Source organism: Ornithorhynchus anatinus, chromosome 2 (genome assembly GCF_004115215.2).
Source record: "Ornithorhynchus anatinus isolate Pmale09 chromosome 2, mOrnAna1.pri.v4, whole genome shotgun sequence".
Lineage (NCBI taxonomy): Eukaryota > Metazoa > Chordata > Mammalia > Monotremata > Ornithorhynchidae > Ornithorhynchus > Ornithorhynchus anatinus.
Window position 1 is genome coordinate 141,954,191 of NC_041729.1, and position 16,579 is coordinate 141,970,769.

General features: G+C 46.2%; 1 protein-coding gene across 1 annotated transcript in view; it reads left to right on the forward strand.

Annotated features, from left to right (window-relative positions):
* PGM2L1 (phosphoglucomutase 2 like 1) overlaps nucleotides 1-10,642 on the forward strand; it is an 86,621-nt gene extending 75,979 nt beyond the window's left edge. Inside the window, exons 13-14 of the mRNA XM_029054252.2 lie at nucleotides 3,867-4,000; nucleotides 5,044-10,642. Coding sequence (XP_028910085.1) covers nucleotides 3,867-4,000; nucleotides 5,044-5,146 — 237 coding nt within the window. The 3' untranslated portion in view covers nucleotides 5,147-10,642. The remainder of the gene's footprint in view (nucleotides 1-3,866; nucleotides 4,001-5,043) is intronic.
* Nucleotides 10,643-16,579: the final 5,937 nt, after the last annotated feature.

The following is a 16,579-nucleotide window of genomic DNA, read 5'->3' on the forward strand; positions in this document are numbered from 1 at the left end:
GATTTTTGTCTATTATTTACTGTCCCTAAAAATCTCCCCCCCATATCTCTCCAGTCCCACTCTACTCCACCCTCTTTGCCTCTCCCATCTGTCCTAGCAGTATCACAAGAGAGCTCCCACCTACTCTTAAAATCTACCCCCCGCCCCTCCACCTGCACTCCTGGCCCTATCCCTTCACATCTTATTAAAACACTGGCCCCATCTCTGTTGCCTTCCGTGACGGTCATTTTCAACCACTCGCTTTCCTGTGGCTCCTTCTTCACTGGTTTGAAACATGCCCAGGTCTTCCTTCCTTCTCCAATGCTTTCAAACATACCCGTGTGTCCCCTTAGCCTAAAAAAAAAAAATCCCTTGAACCCAAGTCACCCTCCAGTTACTGTTCCATCTCTCACCTACCTCCCCTTTCCAAATTCCTCGATTTCCAAGCCCGGGCTCTTTCCACTAGGCGATAACATGTCTCTGCCCACTTTTTTTTTTTAATTGGTGTTTAAGTGCATATTACGTGCCAGGCATTGTACCGAGCGCTGGGGTAGACAGAAGCTTATCAGGTTCGACCCCATCCTCGTTCCACATGGGGCTCATGGTTTTATTCCCCATTTTATGGATGAGTTAGCTAAGACTCGGAGAAGTTAAGTGACTTCCCCAAGGCCACATAGCAGACAAGTGGCTCTGCTTCCTCTCCTCCAGCTCTCTCCGTGTTTCCTTCCAATCTGGCTTCTGCCCCTCCACTCCGCAGAAACCGCCCTCTCTAAAATCATCACTGACTCCCTTCTTGCCAGATGCGATGGCCTCTACCCCATTCTAATCCTCTTCAACCTCTTAGCTGTCTTCAGCAGTGTGGACCACTCATTTCTCCTATCTAGCCTCAGCTTCTATCCTCTCCTGGTTCTCCTTCTGCCTCTCTGGCCTCTCCGTCCTCGTCTCTTTTGCAGTCACCTCCTCTGCCTTCCATCATCTGACTGTTGGAGTCTCTCCTGGCTCAGTTCTGGGACCCCTTCTCTTCTCCCATCTACACCCCCTCCCTTGAAAAATTTCTTCGCTCTGCCATCTGTGCATAGATAATTCCCAAATCTATCTCTCCAGCCCTAACCTCTCCCCTCTGCAGGCTCACGTTTCCCCCTGCCTTCAGGAAATCTCTTCTTGGATGTCCTGCTATCTCCTAACTTTTTTAATAATGGTATTTAAGTGCTTACTATGTGCCAGGTAGTGTACTAAGCACTAGGGTAGATTGATGTTAATCAAGTTGGACACAGTCCCTATCCCCCACGGGACTCACAGTCTCAATCCTCATTTGACAAATGAGGTAACTGAGGCATAGAGAAATGAAGTGATTTGCCCAGGGACACACAGCAGAAAACCGGTGGAGCCAGGATTAAAGCCCAGGACCTCTGACTCGCAGGCCCGGGCTTTTTCCACCAGGCTACATGTCTGAAACAGAATAACTCATCATCCCACCGAATCCTTGTCCTCCTCCTGACTCTCCCATCACTGTAGATAACACCACTTACCCTCCCTCTCTCACAAGCCTGTGGCTTTGACATTCTCTGTGACTCATCTCTCATTTAACACACCCATGACTCATCTCGCATTCAGCCCACACATTCAATCTGTTACCAGATTCTCGTTTCTACCTTCACAACCTCTCTAAATTCCACCCTTTCCTCTCCATCCAAACTGCTCTCACACTGCTCCAAAGAATGTCTCCTTCCACCTTGACTCCTGCGTCAGCCTCCTCACCGACCTCCCCGCCTCCTCTCTCCCCCCACTCCAGTCCATCCTTCACTCTGCTGCCTGGATCATTTTTTCTAAAAAAACAGAAACAGAAAAACACTCGCTCCGTGTCTGCCCTCTCCTCAAAAACCTCCAGTGGTTGCCCATCCATCACTGCATCAAACTCCAGAGTATCAGCCTTAAAGCACTTAATGAGCTCTCCCTTTCCTACCTTTCTTGCCGATCTTCTACTCCATCCCAGCCCATCCATTTCACTTCTCGAACGCCATCCTACTCCCTGTACCTCGATCGTGTCTTTCTTGCTGCCAACCCCTTGCCCTGATCCTGCCTCTCGCTGGGGACTTCCTCTGCCTTAATAATAATTATTATTATGGTATTTGTTAAGTACTTACTATGTGCCAGGAATTATACTAAAGGCTGGGGTGGATACAAGCAAATTGGGTTGGACACAGTCCCTGTCCCACATGGGGCTCACAGTCTCAATCCCCGTTTTACAGATGAGGTAACTGAGGCCCAGAGAAGTGAAGCGACTTGCCCAAGGTCACACAGCAGACAAGTGGCAGAGGCGGAATTATAACCCGTGACCTTCAGACTTCCAGGCCCGGGCTTTATCCACTATGCCATGCTGCTTCTGCCTTCATATCTTATAGACCACAACTTTCCCCTCCTTCAGAGCCTTACTAAAATCACATCTCCTCTTCGAGGCCTTCCCTGTCTGCTCTCATTTTCCCAATTTGCCCTCCTTTCTGCGTCATCTACGCGCTTGGGCCTATAACCTTTAAGCTGTTTGATTTTTTTCATCCACCGACGCCAGGCTACTTGTTTTGTTTTATTGTCTGTCTCCCCGGTTTAGACTGTGAGCCCGTTGTTGGGCAGGGATTGTCTCTATCTCTTGCCGAATTGTTTCATTCCAAGTGCTTAGTACAGTGCTCTGCACATAGTAAGCGCTCAATAAATACGATTGAACTGAACTTCTCTACAGATTCTTCCATAAGTTAGTTTAAAGTTTGTCTCTTCCTCTAGCTTCCCGAGGGCAAGGATCAACCTACTTAATTTTATCGTACTCTCCCAAGCACTTAGTACACTTTGTAGGCACTCAACAAATACTATGGATTGAACTTTATCTCTCTCCTGTAGCAACCAGCCCTTTCCCCTCCCCAACACCATCTTTCATCTTTTCTATTTGAGAGCCACTTAATGATAATAACAATAATGATAACTGTGGTATTTGTTAAACGCTTACTGTGTGCCAGGCATTGTACTAAGTGCTGGGGTAGATACGAGCTGATCAGGTTGGACCCAGTGCCTGTCCAATGTGGGGCTCACAGTCTCAACCCCCATTTTCCAGATGAGGTAATTGAGGCCCAGAGAAGTGAAGTGACCTGCTCAAGGTCACACAACAGACAAGTGACAGAGCTGGGATTAGAAGTGACCTCCTGTCTGCCCGGCCTGTGCTCGATCCAGATACCTTTTCTGACTTACTCAGACTCATGCCTCCTGATATTCATTTTGATGGTCTTTTTTAATAGGAATTTGTTCTCTAGGTATGTTACATTATCCATGTGTTTGGAATTAGACAAATATTGGGGAATGGGGCCAGTCTAATTGTATTCTAGGCCTAGCGTAAAGATCACGGGCCTGGGAGCCCGAGGACGTGGGTTCTAATCCCGGCTCTGCCACATGTCTGCAGTGTGACCTTGGACGAATCACTTCATTTCTCTGTGCCTCAGTTACCTCATTTGGAAAATGGGGATCAAGACTGTGTCCAACCTGACTACCTTGTATCTCCCCCAGTGCTTAGAACAGCACTTGGCACATATTAAGCGCTTAGTGAATACCATCATTATTATATCCTGAGCTCCTCGAGGGTCAGGAGTGTGTATCGTCAGTTTTCTCGGGGAAGGCGTATCACCCAGCAGATAAATCAGTTTCTGATGAAGGTGATGCGGTTTAAGAGGTGGCAGGTTTGTAACTCGGGGACCTAAACGGTCTCTTCAAGGGTGTGCATTCACACACAGGAGAACCGTCCGATGGTACGTCTATCCGGGTACCGCAGCTTGTTCGTGTTCTTGTCGTCATGCAGTCACAGTAGTGTACTTTTTGGAGCATTCACCCTTCGTCCCTGTTGTACTCAGGTGCTGCCCGTGAGTAAAAGCAGCCAAATGATCACCTTTACCTTCCAAAACGGTTGTGTCGCTACCCTCCGAACAAGTGGAACAGAACCCAAGATAAAGTATTACGCGGAGATGTGCGCGTCACCTGACTGGAGGTGGGGCTTCATTTTTGACTTCGCTAGCCTTACCTCGTTTTTCCGACTTTGGGGTTTATACGCTGCTCTGCTAAACACATAGTAATAATAATAATGTAGGTAGAAGCAGCGTGGCGCAGTGGAAAGAGCACGGGCTTTGGAGTCAGGGCTCATGAGTTCGAATCCCAGCTCTGCCACTTGTCAGCTGTGTGACTGTGGGCAAGTCACTTAACTTCTCTGGGCCTCAGTTCCCTCATCTGTAAAATGGGGATGAAGACTGTGAGCCCCACGTGGGACAACCTGATTCCCCTGTGTTTACCCCAGCGCTTAGAACAGTGCTCTGCACATAGTAAGCGCTTAACAAATACCAACATTATTACTATGTGCCAAGCACTGTTCTAAGCGCTGGGGTAGATACAGGGTAATCAGGTTGTCCCACGAGGGGCTCAGTCTTCATCCCCATTTTACAAATGAGGTAACTGAGGCCCAGAGAAGTGAAGCGACTTGCTCAAGGTCACACAGCTGACAAGTGGCGGATCCGGGATTCGAACCCATGACCTCTGACTCCCAAGCCTGGACTCTTGCCACTGAGCCAAGCTGCTTCTCAGAGGTGCCTGTATAATGTCACTTCAACGTGTCGAGTATTTGACCCTCAGTGGATTTTCGATGTGTGTTTTTTCCTAACTGGCCAGGTAGATTTGGTGGTGAATTTAAGATTTCAGACCATCACCCCCTCCACCCCAGCGCGTCCTGTAATATTCTCTCTAAGGAGTCTTTAAGTTCTGTTCTTGAGGTATAGAAATATTGAATTTTCCCATTCTAGGAAACTTAGCATTCAAGCCCCTGTCAGCCATCTTCCCACACCCACCTCCCTGCCTCAGTGGGGAATCTCCTGTTGTACTGCTGCAGAAATTCCCTCGTATTACGATTTTTGAGAGGGGCCTTTTAAAATCAGGATTCATGTTTCTTTTAGTCTTAACCAGGGCTGTAGTTAGGTGACACTAAAACCACGATTTAAAACTGCGAAATTAAATGACCTTTAAAACTCCCGTTTGTCTTTCTAGCGACACTGCCTCACTGGAAAGAGAGCTAAAGAAACTGATTGAAGCTTTGATTGAGAATTTTCTCGAGCCCAGTAAGAATGGACTGATCTGGCGGTCCGTTTAGAAACACTCCGGTGACTCTCTGCCCCGATCGCGTGGAATGAAAACACCCACCGCTGCATTTAGCATTGATTCGCGTCCATTTGTAGCTCTCTGAAGTGACCGTGTCCTTTAAATCTCTAAAGAGGCAGTATCTTGTATCCGATGCCACACAATCACCTAACTCGGGTTTGTTTATTAACGGGAAATGTGCTCACTCCGGCTTTCTCCACGGAATATCCTGGGGAGTTACCCGTAAGAGAACTTTTCTTTTGCAACTCGAGTGGACGGACGTCCTTGTCCTTGACGTCCTTTGCGCCGGGTAGGGTGGTTTGAACAAAAAACTAGCAAAATGTTCAAAATCTTACTTTCTAATCGGAGGCCATTCAAGGGAATGGCCCCATTTTTGGCTGAGAAACTGCTTCTTTAGAGTTGTGCTGTAGAAGTATCATTGTTACAGGTCTTAATTTTCAAGTATGTTGATATGTAGAGTATTTCCAGTTTCAAGCTTCGTCCAAGTTGATGTAGTAAGTGACTTCCGGCTATTTAAATACAGTTCCTTTATGAAAACTGCTCTGGACGCATTGTGCTTTTCTGTGTGGCTCTTAAGGTTTATGTTTACTGAAGTCAGACAATAGTGGTAACTGTTTGCAGCTTAGTTTTGATCAATTTATCGGTGCCTTACCAGGGCTTGGACGTGAACGAAATAACTTTCGTCTGTGTTTCAGTTGCTCACTCAGAGACCGTGGAACATTAATTGGCCTTCTGCTTTAATAACCTTCCAAACCACTAAGGTGCTTACGACTACTTTGCCGAGTCGGTAAAGTGCATGGTTTCTTTTTTTCTTTTTCTTTTATATCACCCAAGTTAGAATAAAGATCATTGCTGAATACAGGACTTAAATGACATACCAGATAGGTTTTTCCATGTTTAAAGCAATGACTAGGAGAAACCGATTTCATTCTAAGAAAATAAGATGTTAGTGCAAACAATTGAACTCGAATTTGGAAATGGTACATATTTCCTTTGCGCTTTTCACGCCCTTAAATACATATATTGGAATTCTCTTATGAACGCAGCAGCCAAACTTAATCATACCGGTGTTCTTTCAATAATAATAATCTGAATCAATTGTCGATTTGGAACCATAAAAATCAGTTCAGTGTATTTTGACGTCTCACTCTGCTGCTTCAGTGATGTCCTCATCACAACGGCTTTTGACATTTCTTTTTTTGGGGGGGGGGATTTAAGAAGCATCTTTGGAAGATCACAGCACTTTATTGTCCTGTTGAGAAGAATATTGTAAACTTTCAATGTAGACGGCTTAATCGGTTCCATGCCCTCTGGGGTGCAAGTGTTTCTAGCCTTGGTAAGTGTACGCAGGTAGCTTAAATAACCTAAGTAGTAAAAAAAAAAAAAAATCACAAGGGTCTTGGATGATGATGATATGGCCCCCAGACAGTGTTAGAAACCCTATTGTTAAACAGTTAAGGGTGTGGGTTACAAAATCGTGTTTAACGCATAAATCAATGTTAAGAAAATTGTGGCTCCTCTGAAGTAGTTGCTTTAAATTGAGCTCGTGAAATCCAAGTAAAGCCTGGGGTTTGGTTTTTTTTTTTTTTTGCTTTTTTTTAGGTTTTGCCACTATTAACTCTTTACATCTGTTTCCAACTCAACACCCTTGAATCTGAGTTGTTTACAAAGGCAGGGTGTTAGCCCGCTGGACTGTTGGAAGTGGTATCGTCACTTTTTCAGCATTTTGTTGAGAAAAGCTTTGCACTAAAGAGGGGAAAATGCATTTTTTTAAAACTCGGGCTTCATGAATGTACATGCATTGCAACAAGTTTCTGCGCCACAGAGTAATCTGTGCACTATTTATTTTTGTTTTTAGTAAAACTTAGAATCTGTCTTTGGAAAGGGGTAATGTTTGAAAGGTGGAGTTGACCTTTCTCCCCCCATCCTTCCTCCCCATAGGAAAGCCATTTTGGCCATGGCAGGGGGGATTCATAAGACAAGATGAGTAGTTTTAGTTGGAGTGCTCTATTGGTATGCAACTTTGAAGGTCACCTAATGAAAAATTAGGGTGGAAAAAGTACTTTGCTGCTTGGGCTCTTATTCTAAAGTCAGTGCCAAGTTAAAATTGAGAACTATCTTCCACTGTGACAGAAAGGATGTAGATCGAAGGCGATTTGACATCGATGAGGCATTTGTTGCCCATCATAGAGCGATGAGTGAATTGGGAAGCTCTAAGCTAAACCGTATCCAAGACGGCATTTCTTAAGAGGGAATGGTGCTGAAAGGCCCACGTGCTTTTAAAATACACAGATGTCACCGAGGGAAGAAGTGGGGAGGGGGTAAAGGCACAGAGAATAGGCTACACCTTGCACCAGAATTAAAATTCGGGAAGGGTTGGGAAAAATGGTAACTTTGGAGAGATGTGAGAAATCAGCAGATCAGGTCTGGTGAGAATAAAAGCGGGGTGGAACACCAGTTCCTTCTGAGAGGAAAACTAGCTGAGAGACCCAGGGTATTAAGTCATCACCTACTGGCCATGAGTCAGGAACACAGTGCTATAATTAAAAGAAACAAGGGCGACTGTAATAATGATAAACAGAAGCTTGGTGTGTCAGGACGGAGAAACCGTTCCGTTGTAGTCAACACTGATTTAGAGTCTTCCTAGTGCATTTCCTCTTGAAGATTATGGGAAGCTTGGAGAGAGTCTAGAAAAATAGTGACCTCTTGTGATTTAGAAAGATAATTTAAGGGTTAGACAACAACCTTTGAAACAAAGAAATGGGATAGTTCAATCTGGAGAAGAGAAGGCCAAAGAGTGATGGCGAACAGGCTTCAAACCTCTGGTTACCCTCCTTGGGGTCGGAGTTCGTCAGATGCCGGCCGTTAACGGGAGGACTGCAGCATGGAGAACTGAAGTCATTTCTGAGGAGTGTCTTAACAGTCAGGGTTATACAATTTGGAACAGTTAAACGAGGGGGTTGTGGAAATCCGTTGTCTCCCTCTGCCGAAAGGGCTTCGGGTTCGCTTCTCAGGCTGTCTTCCAGCTTTGGCTTCTCCAAGCCTACCACTTTACGACGGTTCAAATACTGTCAAAATTGTGCAGGCTTCCCACGGAGTACCAATTTGCTAACTATTTGGGTCTCTACCCATGAGCATTTGAAATATTTTTCAAACCTGAGGTAGCAAAAGCAATGGAAAACTCACCTGATCCCAGAAGGGAAAAAAAGATCCAAATGTTTAAATATTAGGAAGAATTTGACATTGGTTGGAATTGGGCGTTTTGAGGATATCTTTAATTAAGAATCTCTGTTCCTAAGCATATATGCCATCGACTGCACTTACTCTGTTGTATCTCCCCAGAGCACTATAATTTAGTAATTGTTCCACAAGCTGCTAGTTGGGTTTTTTTTCATATATTTTTTCTTGCTAATTACCATGCTGGAAATATCAGCATGACTCTGTTTGGCAAATCTTATTTTTTTTTGCTTTCTTTCCTCTCCCTTCCTTCTTTGTTTACTTCACCACTTTGTTATTGTGAAAGATTTATTTTTGTATTTCTTCACTGATGAGAAACTTGAGTGTACTTCAGAATATTTTGGTCTTGTGCATTATCTAATTTCAACTGTGGATTATTGGTTATTTTGTTATTTTTAGGCTATTTAACAGTTGTCATGGCAGATAATGTAAATCAGATTGAATCTATTCTAGTTGGTCTGGATGCTCTGTTAATTTATTTTGATTCTTTGGACTTCATTTTGTTGTTAAGTTGATTTGAAGACAGTCGCTTGAACAGAAACCTTGAAAAAGCCCCAGGGTTGATTGGGTTGGGTTTCATATTTGTTTTTCCTCCCCTTTGCACTGCTGTGCAGGCAGGGCGGAGTGACCTGAATTTGAGAATCCGTGTCTTGCTTCAGAGCTATAAAAGCTGAAGAAGATTTGAAAAACCCGCGTGCCTCTTTGTGACAGTCACTGCCACCCATTTGAAAGTGACTGTCTTTTGTCTTGGGAGTTATTAAAGATGTATTTATGACTATTTTGTGTTTGCTCTGATATTAAAGTGTGAGTTCCATTTGGGAACCAAGAAGAAAAATATTGACCACAACCATATACACCACTAGAAATGTGGGGTACTACCATTTAACAGTATTTTAGACTGTATTCAAAACGTACGTACCCCTTCCTGCTAGGGGCTTCAGTCCTAAGGCATTAGACGGGAAATTAAAATGGCCTAAAAAAGGTTCTTAAGTAGTAAACCTAGGAATTATACTTTGAAGTTTTGGCTGAATGTGTTTTTAAAAAGTTAGTGCATTCCCGTTATTAGTCCTTTGATTCATGCTGTCAATGTAACTTTTAGTTCTTCAGTGGAAGTTAGGTAATTAAGCACACCAATTTTCCAAATCCAATAACCAGCCACCTACCGAATTTATCATCGAGGGGAATGTATTAAGTGGCTCCCATGTCCTTGAAAAATCGAGAGGGAAGATGATTCCTATTTGGATAACGGTTCAGGGTTAAAGGGGAAAATTTCTAACACCTGTTACACCAACCTCTAGTCTGGTCTTGATTTAGACCCATGGGATTCAAAGATAAATTTAGCCATGGCTGTATATGTGATCTTAATTCAAACATGAGGATAACACAAACTCGCAGAGACGGTGAAGGAGTCTGTTAAATGGAGATTGTTCTTCATATTTCTGATTTGAGAAGAACGCAACTGCAGAAAGACAGGAGTTAAAAACCAGTTCAAATCACCAACACGTGGAGAGCTCGTTGGACTAGGAGAGGAGAATTTAAGAAAGACTCCCCCCCACAAACTTCTCCACCAAGTCTGATCTATACACTTACTTTTTTCCTTTGAGAGTGTTTTTTCAAATATCTCTTGTTTAAAAAAACACTCCGCTTGCTATCATTATCTGGATTCACAAGGGAGCAAAGTAAGACGTGTGCGAGACAGCAGTTTGAAATTGAAAGGAATGCTCACCTCCATTTGGGCGATGGGAATCTTAAGGTATTTCACGCAACGATTTCCTTCAATCGGAAAAGCTATATACGATGTCTGGACCAAACTGTTGGTGCCTGAAAATTTAATCCATGTGGCATTTATTGAGTGTTTATCGGGTGCAGAGCACTGTACTAAGCCCTTGGGAGAGTACAGTGCGACAGAGTTGGTTGTCTTTTTCCCTGCCCACAAGGAGCTTACAATCTACAGCTTACTACAGCCCAAAGTCGGAGTCCCTTAACCTTACACAATTCGTCAGGATTTCCGGATATATCACACACCTAGCAAGAAAACACCTAGTGCCCATATGTCGGAAATTTGGTTGGGGCACCTTCTCAGATTCAGAACGTGATCTTTTTTATACAGCCTCTTCCCCGTGCGAGACTTGGGTTTATAAATACTACCTGTGAGAATCTGCACTTTTCTTAAGTATTTGTTGTATATGGAAATTTTGTGGTTTTAGCTAAAGTGTTGTAAGTAATAAAATCTTCACTTCATAATACCGAAGTAAGTTTCCACGGGTGCGCTTTTGTTACCTAGAATGTTTGCATTTGTTTTTAATGCCGGGTAACTGAAATGTACAACATGAGTCACGTTAAACACTGAAGCACACGCATTTATATACATGCCCTGGGAATTATCTTGACTTTTTCTTTTTTGAAGGTAGTGGCAAATACCAAAAGGGAAGGAAAGGTTGGATTGGATCATAAATTCTTGGTAAAAGTCCACTGAAATGTAAAGTTATATTTGGGGCTTTCTTTTTTTTTTTTTTCCCTAGGCAGTGGTACCAGGGGAACATCACCAAACTGGGGGAAGTTGTGTTCCTTTCTCCCCTTGAGTTCACGTTTGGCACATAGTAAGCGCTTAACAAATACCATAATTATTATTATGATTATTATTTCCACCTAGGAATGGAGGACCCAAGAGACTGTCAGTTCATCTGTAAGATAGAGATGAACAAACACTCTGCCTCCCCCCCACCCCGCCTCCCAAAAAGTCTTAACTAGGGTGATAGTCTGGTTAAAACCTTTTCTTGTTTTTATTTATTAAGCACTTAATATGAGCCAGGCACTGTACTAAGTGCACTGGTAGACACAAGGTCACTGGATTGGACACCATCCTTGTCCCACATAGGGCTCGTAGTCTTAATCCCCATTTTACCTGAGACCCAGAGAGGTGAAGCGACTCGACCAAAATCGCACAGCAGACAAGTGGCCGAATGGGGATCAGAACCCAAGTCTCAGGCCCATGCGCTTTCCACTAGACCACCCTGCTTCCCCATGATACGACTGTTGTATGACAGATGATTGTAATAATAATAATAATAATGTTGGTATTTGTTAAGTGCTTACTATGTGCAGATCACTGTTCTAAGCGCTGGGGTAGACACAAGGGAATCAGGTTGTCCCACATGAGGCTCACAGTTTTAATCCCCATTTTTACAGATGAGGTCACTGAGGCCCAGAGAAGTGAAGTGACTTGCCCACAGTCACACAGCTGACAAGTGGCGGAGCCGGGATTCGAACCCATGACCTCCGACTCCAAAGCCCGGGCTCTTTCCACTGAGCCACGCTGCTTCTCCGTATCCACCTTTTCAGGATCTCCCTCTGTACAGTCTCCCCACTTCAGTTTAATAATAATAATGTTGGTATTTAAGCGCTTTTATATATTATATAATATAGTATAATATTATAATATTTAGTTTATACATTCGCAGCTGCACAAATCTTCCCAAAGTGTCACTGCTCGATATCTCTCCTCTACTCAGCTCACACCAGCGACTACCCATCAACTTCCACGTCTAGCTGATGTGGCTGACTGTTGGCTTCAAGGCTCTCAAACCATCCATCCATCCATCAATGGCACAATAATAATACTAATAATGACGGTATTTAAGTGCTTATGTGCCAAGCACTCTTCTAAGTGCTGGGGCGGGGGGGGGGGGGGAATACAAGGTGATCAGGTTGTCCCAGGTGGGGCTCACAGTCTTCATCCCCATTTACAGATGAGGGAATGGAGGCACAGAGAAGTTAAGTGACGCCCAAAGTCACACAGCGGACATGTGGCAGAGCCAGGATTAGAACCCATGACCTCTGACTCCCAAGCCCGGGCTCTTTCCACTGAGCCACGCTGCTTCTCACTGAGTGCTTACGGAGTACAGAGCACTATACTAAGTGGTTGGAAAAAGTACAATGCATTAGAGCTGGTAGATAATAATGTTGGTATGTATTTGTTAAGCATTTACTATGTGCCAAGCACGGTTCTAAGCGCTGGGGTAGATACAGGGTCATCAGGTTGCCCCACGTAGGGCTCACAGTCTTCATCCCCCATTTTACAGATGAGGACCCTGAGGCCCAGTGAGATGACTTGCCCAAGGCCACACAGCTGACAGAGAAGCAGCGTGGCTCAGTGGAAAGAGCCCGGGCTTTGGAGTCAGAGGTCATGGGTTCGCATCCCCGCTCTGCCACTTATCAGCTGTGTGACTGTGGGCAAGTCACTTCACTTCTCTGGGCCTCAGTGACCTCATCTGTAAAACGGGGATGAAGACTGTGAGCCCCACGTGGGACAACCTGCTGCCCCTGTGTCTACCCCAGCGCTTAGAACAGTGCTCTGCACGTAGTAAGCGCTTAACAAATACCAACATTATTATTATTAGCTGACAAGCGGCAGAGCCGGGATCAGAACCCATGACCTCTGACTCCCAAGCCCGGGCTCTTTCCCCTGAGCCGCGCTGCTTCTCAAGAGTCTCGCTGCTTCCGTGTGATCCCTGCCCACAAGCAGCTTACAGTCAGCAGCCTTCCTGCTTTCTCCATCTTAAACGTCATCTCACACTTGTCAGCTGTGTGACTGTGGGCAAGTCACTTCACTTCTCGGTGCCTCAGTTCCCTCATCTGTAAAATGGGGATGAAGACTGTGAGCCCCACGTGGGACAACCTGATTCCCTTGTGTCTACCCCAGCGCTTAGAACAGTGCTCTGCGCATAGTAAGCGCTTAACAAATACCAACATTATTATTATTATTATTACATCTCCCTTTGCTCTTTCCTCTAGACCACAAGTTCCTGTGGGCAGCGACTCTATCAACTCTGTTCACTTGTCCTCTCCCCCAAGTGCTTAACACAGCGCTCCGCACACGGAAAGCACTTAAATATGATTCCACATTTTTTCATTCTCCCACCCCCATCTTCTCTTTCATTCATTCAATCGTATTAAGTTCTATTTATTGCCATTGTTCTTGTCTGTCCGTCTCCCCCGATTAGACTGTAAACCCGTCGGAGGGCAGGGACCGTCTCTATCTGTTCCCGATTTGTCCATTCCAAGCGCTTAGTACGGTGCTCTGCACATAGTAAGCGCTCAATAAATACTATTGAATGAATGAGTGAATGAATTAAGCGCTTACTGCACGCAGAGCACCGTACTAAGCGCTTGGGAAAGCACAACCCAACGATAAACAGGGACATTCCCGGCCCACAACGAGCTCGCCCCCCAAATCTGCCCTATCCTAGCGCTTCCCATCTTCGAACCTTTCCTAAAGTAATAGTCGGAATCGTGGCCCAGTGGAAAGAGCCCGGGCTTTGGAGTCAGAGGTCATGGGTTCGAATCCCGGCTCTGCCACTTGGCAGCCGTGTGACTGTGGGCAAGTCACTTCTCTGGGCCTCCGTTACCTCATCTGGAAAATGGGGATTGAGACTGTGAGCCCCACGTGGGACAACCTGATGACCCTGTCTCTCCCCCAGCGCTTAGAACAGTGCTCTGCACATAGTAAGCGCTTAACAAATACCAACATTATTATTATTATTTAAGGGCTTATTACGTGCAAGGCCCTGTGCTAAGCACGGGGGTAGATACAAGCTAGTCGGGTTGGACACGGTCCCCGTTCCACATGGGGCTCACGGTCAATCCCCGTCTTATGGAGGAGGTAACGGGTACGGAGAAGTGAAATGACTGGCCCAAGGTCACCCAGCAGGGAAGTGGCGGATGCTGAATTAGAACCCATGACCTTCTGATTCCCAGGCCCCGTGCTCTATCCGCTAGGTGCTTCTCCCACCTTTTTGGCAAACCCTACTCTGATTAATTCACCACACCCTAGTTGCATCAGCCCAACTGTACCCTGAGGGCTTGTGTTTCAGAGAAGCAGCCTTATTATTTATTATTATCCTTCTCCTCAGCACTAGGGAAACTTTATTTGCGTATGCAATTATTCAGGTATTTCATGCTGCTATACTTATTTTTCCGTAAGCTTGTTATTGGCAGGGAATATATGTAATGTCATACTCTCCCCAGTGCTTGGTCTGCTGCTCTGCACCCAGTAAGCGTTCAATAAATACGATTGATCGATATCCCTCCCATGGTTGCCCGCACATCTTTGCATAATAATTATGGTATTTGTTAAGCGCTCACTATGTGCCAAGCACTAAGAGCTGGGGTAATAATAATAATAATAATGTTGGTATTTGTTAAGTACATACTATGTGCTGAGCACTGTTCTAAGCGCTAGGTAGATAAAGGGTAATCAGGTTGTCCCACGTGGGGCTCACAGTCTTAATCCCCATTTTACAGATGAGGGGACTGAGGCACAGAGAAATTAAGGGATTTGAAGTAAAGATCAGCAGCATGGCTGAGAGTCAGAGGTCATGGGTTCTAATCCCGACTCTGCCACTTGTCTGCTCTGTGACCTTGGGCGAGTCACTTAGCTTCTCGGGGCCTCAGTGATCTCATCTGTAAAATGGGGATGAAGACTGTGAGCCCCACATGAGACAACTTAGTCACCGTGTATCTCCCCCAGTGCTTAGAATAATGCTTGGCACAGAACAAGCGCTTAACAAATACCAACATTATTGTTATTATTACTTGCCCAAAGTCACACAATTGACAAGTGGCGGAGCCGGCATTAGAACCCACGACCTCTGACCCCCAAGCCCGGGCTCTTTCTGCTAAGCCACGCTGCTTCTCTTAGAGCCCCTTCTTGGGCAGGGATGGTCTCTCTCTGTTGCCAAATTGTCCATTCCAAGCGCTTAGTACAGTGCTCTGCACATAGTAAGCGCTCAATAAATACGATTGAATGAATGTACGCTCATTCGAAGAGCGTAGTCCAGTGCAATGCACACAGTAAGGGCTCAGTAATTAATAATGTTGGTATTTGTTAAGCGCTTACTACGTGCAGAGCACTGTTCTGAGCGCTGGGGGAGATACAGGGGAATGAGGTTGTGCCACGTGAGGCGCTCAGTCTTCATCCCCATTTTCCAGATGAGGTAACTGAGGCCCAGAGAAGTGAAGTGACTTGCCCACAGTCACACACCTGACAAGTGGCAGAGCAGGGATTCGAACCCATGACCTCTGACTCCCAAGCCCGGGCTCTTTCCACTGAGCCACGAATGAATGTTGCCAGATTGTTCATTCCAAGCGCTTAGTTAATAATAGTAATAATAATAATGTTGGTATTTGTTAAGCGCTTACTCTGTGCAGAGCACTGTTCTAAGCGCTGGGGGAGACACAGGGGAATCAGGTTGTTCCACGTGGGGCTCACACTTAATCCCCATTTGACAGATGAGGTAACTGAGGCCCAGAGAAGTGAAGCGACTTGCCCACGGTCACACAGCTGCCAAGTGGCAGAGCGGGGATTCGAACCCATGACCTCTGACTCCAAAGCCCGGGCTCTTTCCACTGAGCCACGCTGCTTCTCTGCCCTGCACATAATAGGCGCTTAATAAATTCGACTGAATGAACGTTGCTCCATTCCAAGCGCTTAGGCCAGTGCTCTGCCCTTTTTAAATAGGATTAAGTGTGATTGAGCGAGTGGATGAGTCCAGGCCCCGCCCCCTTTAGGCCCCACCCTTTCCCGGCCGCTTCGCGTTGTGGCGAAGTTTGTCCCTCGCCGGCATCCGGAGGCGGGGGGGGGGGCATTTCCAGCAGCCCCCGTGGCCATGGCGACCACACCCCCCCTTAGGCCCCGCCTCTTCCCTGCCGCTTCGCGTTTCGGCGAAATTTGTCCCTCGCCGGCGTTCGGAGCGGGAGGCCGGGAGGGAGGGGGAAGCAAGAGCACTCCCAGCGGCCCCCGCAGCCATGGCGGCCCGCCGCTTCGCGTTTTGGTGAAGTTTGTCCATCGCCGGCGTCCGAAGAGGAGGGAGGAGCCCTCCCAGCAGCCTCCGCGGCCCCGCCGCTTCGCGTTCTGGTCAAGTTTGTCCGTCGCCGGCGTCCGGAGGCGTCGTCCGGGGTGGGAGAGGAAGACGGAGCCGTCCCGGCAGCCTCCGCGGCCCCGCCGCTTCGCGTTCTGGTGAAGTTTGTCCGTCGCCGGCGCCCGGAGGTGGCGGCCGGAGAGGAGGGAGGAACACTCCCGGCAGCCTCCGTGGCCGCGCTCCTTCCCTGCCGCTTCGCGTTTTGGCGAAGCTTGTCCGTCGCCGGCGCCCGGAGAGGAGGGCAGAACAGTCCCGGCAGCCTCCGCGGC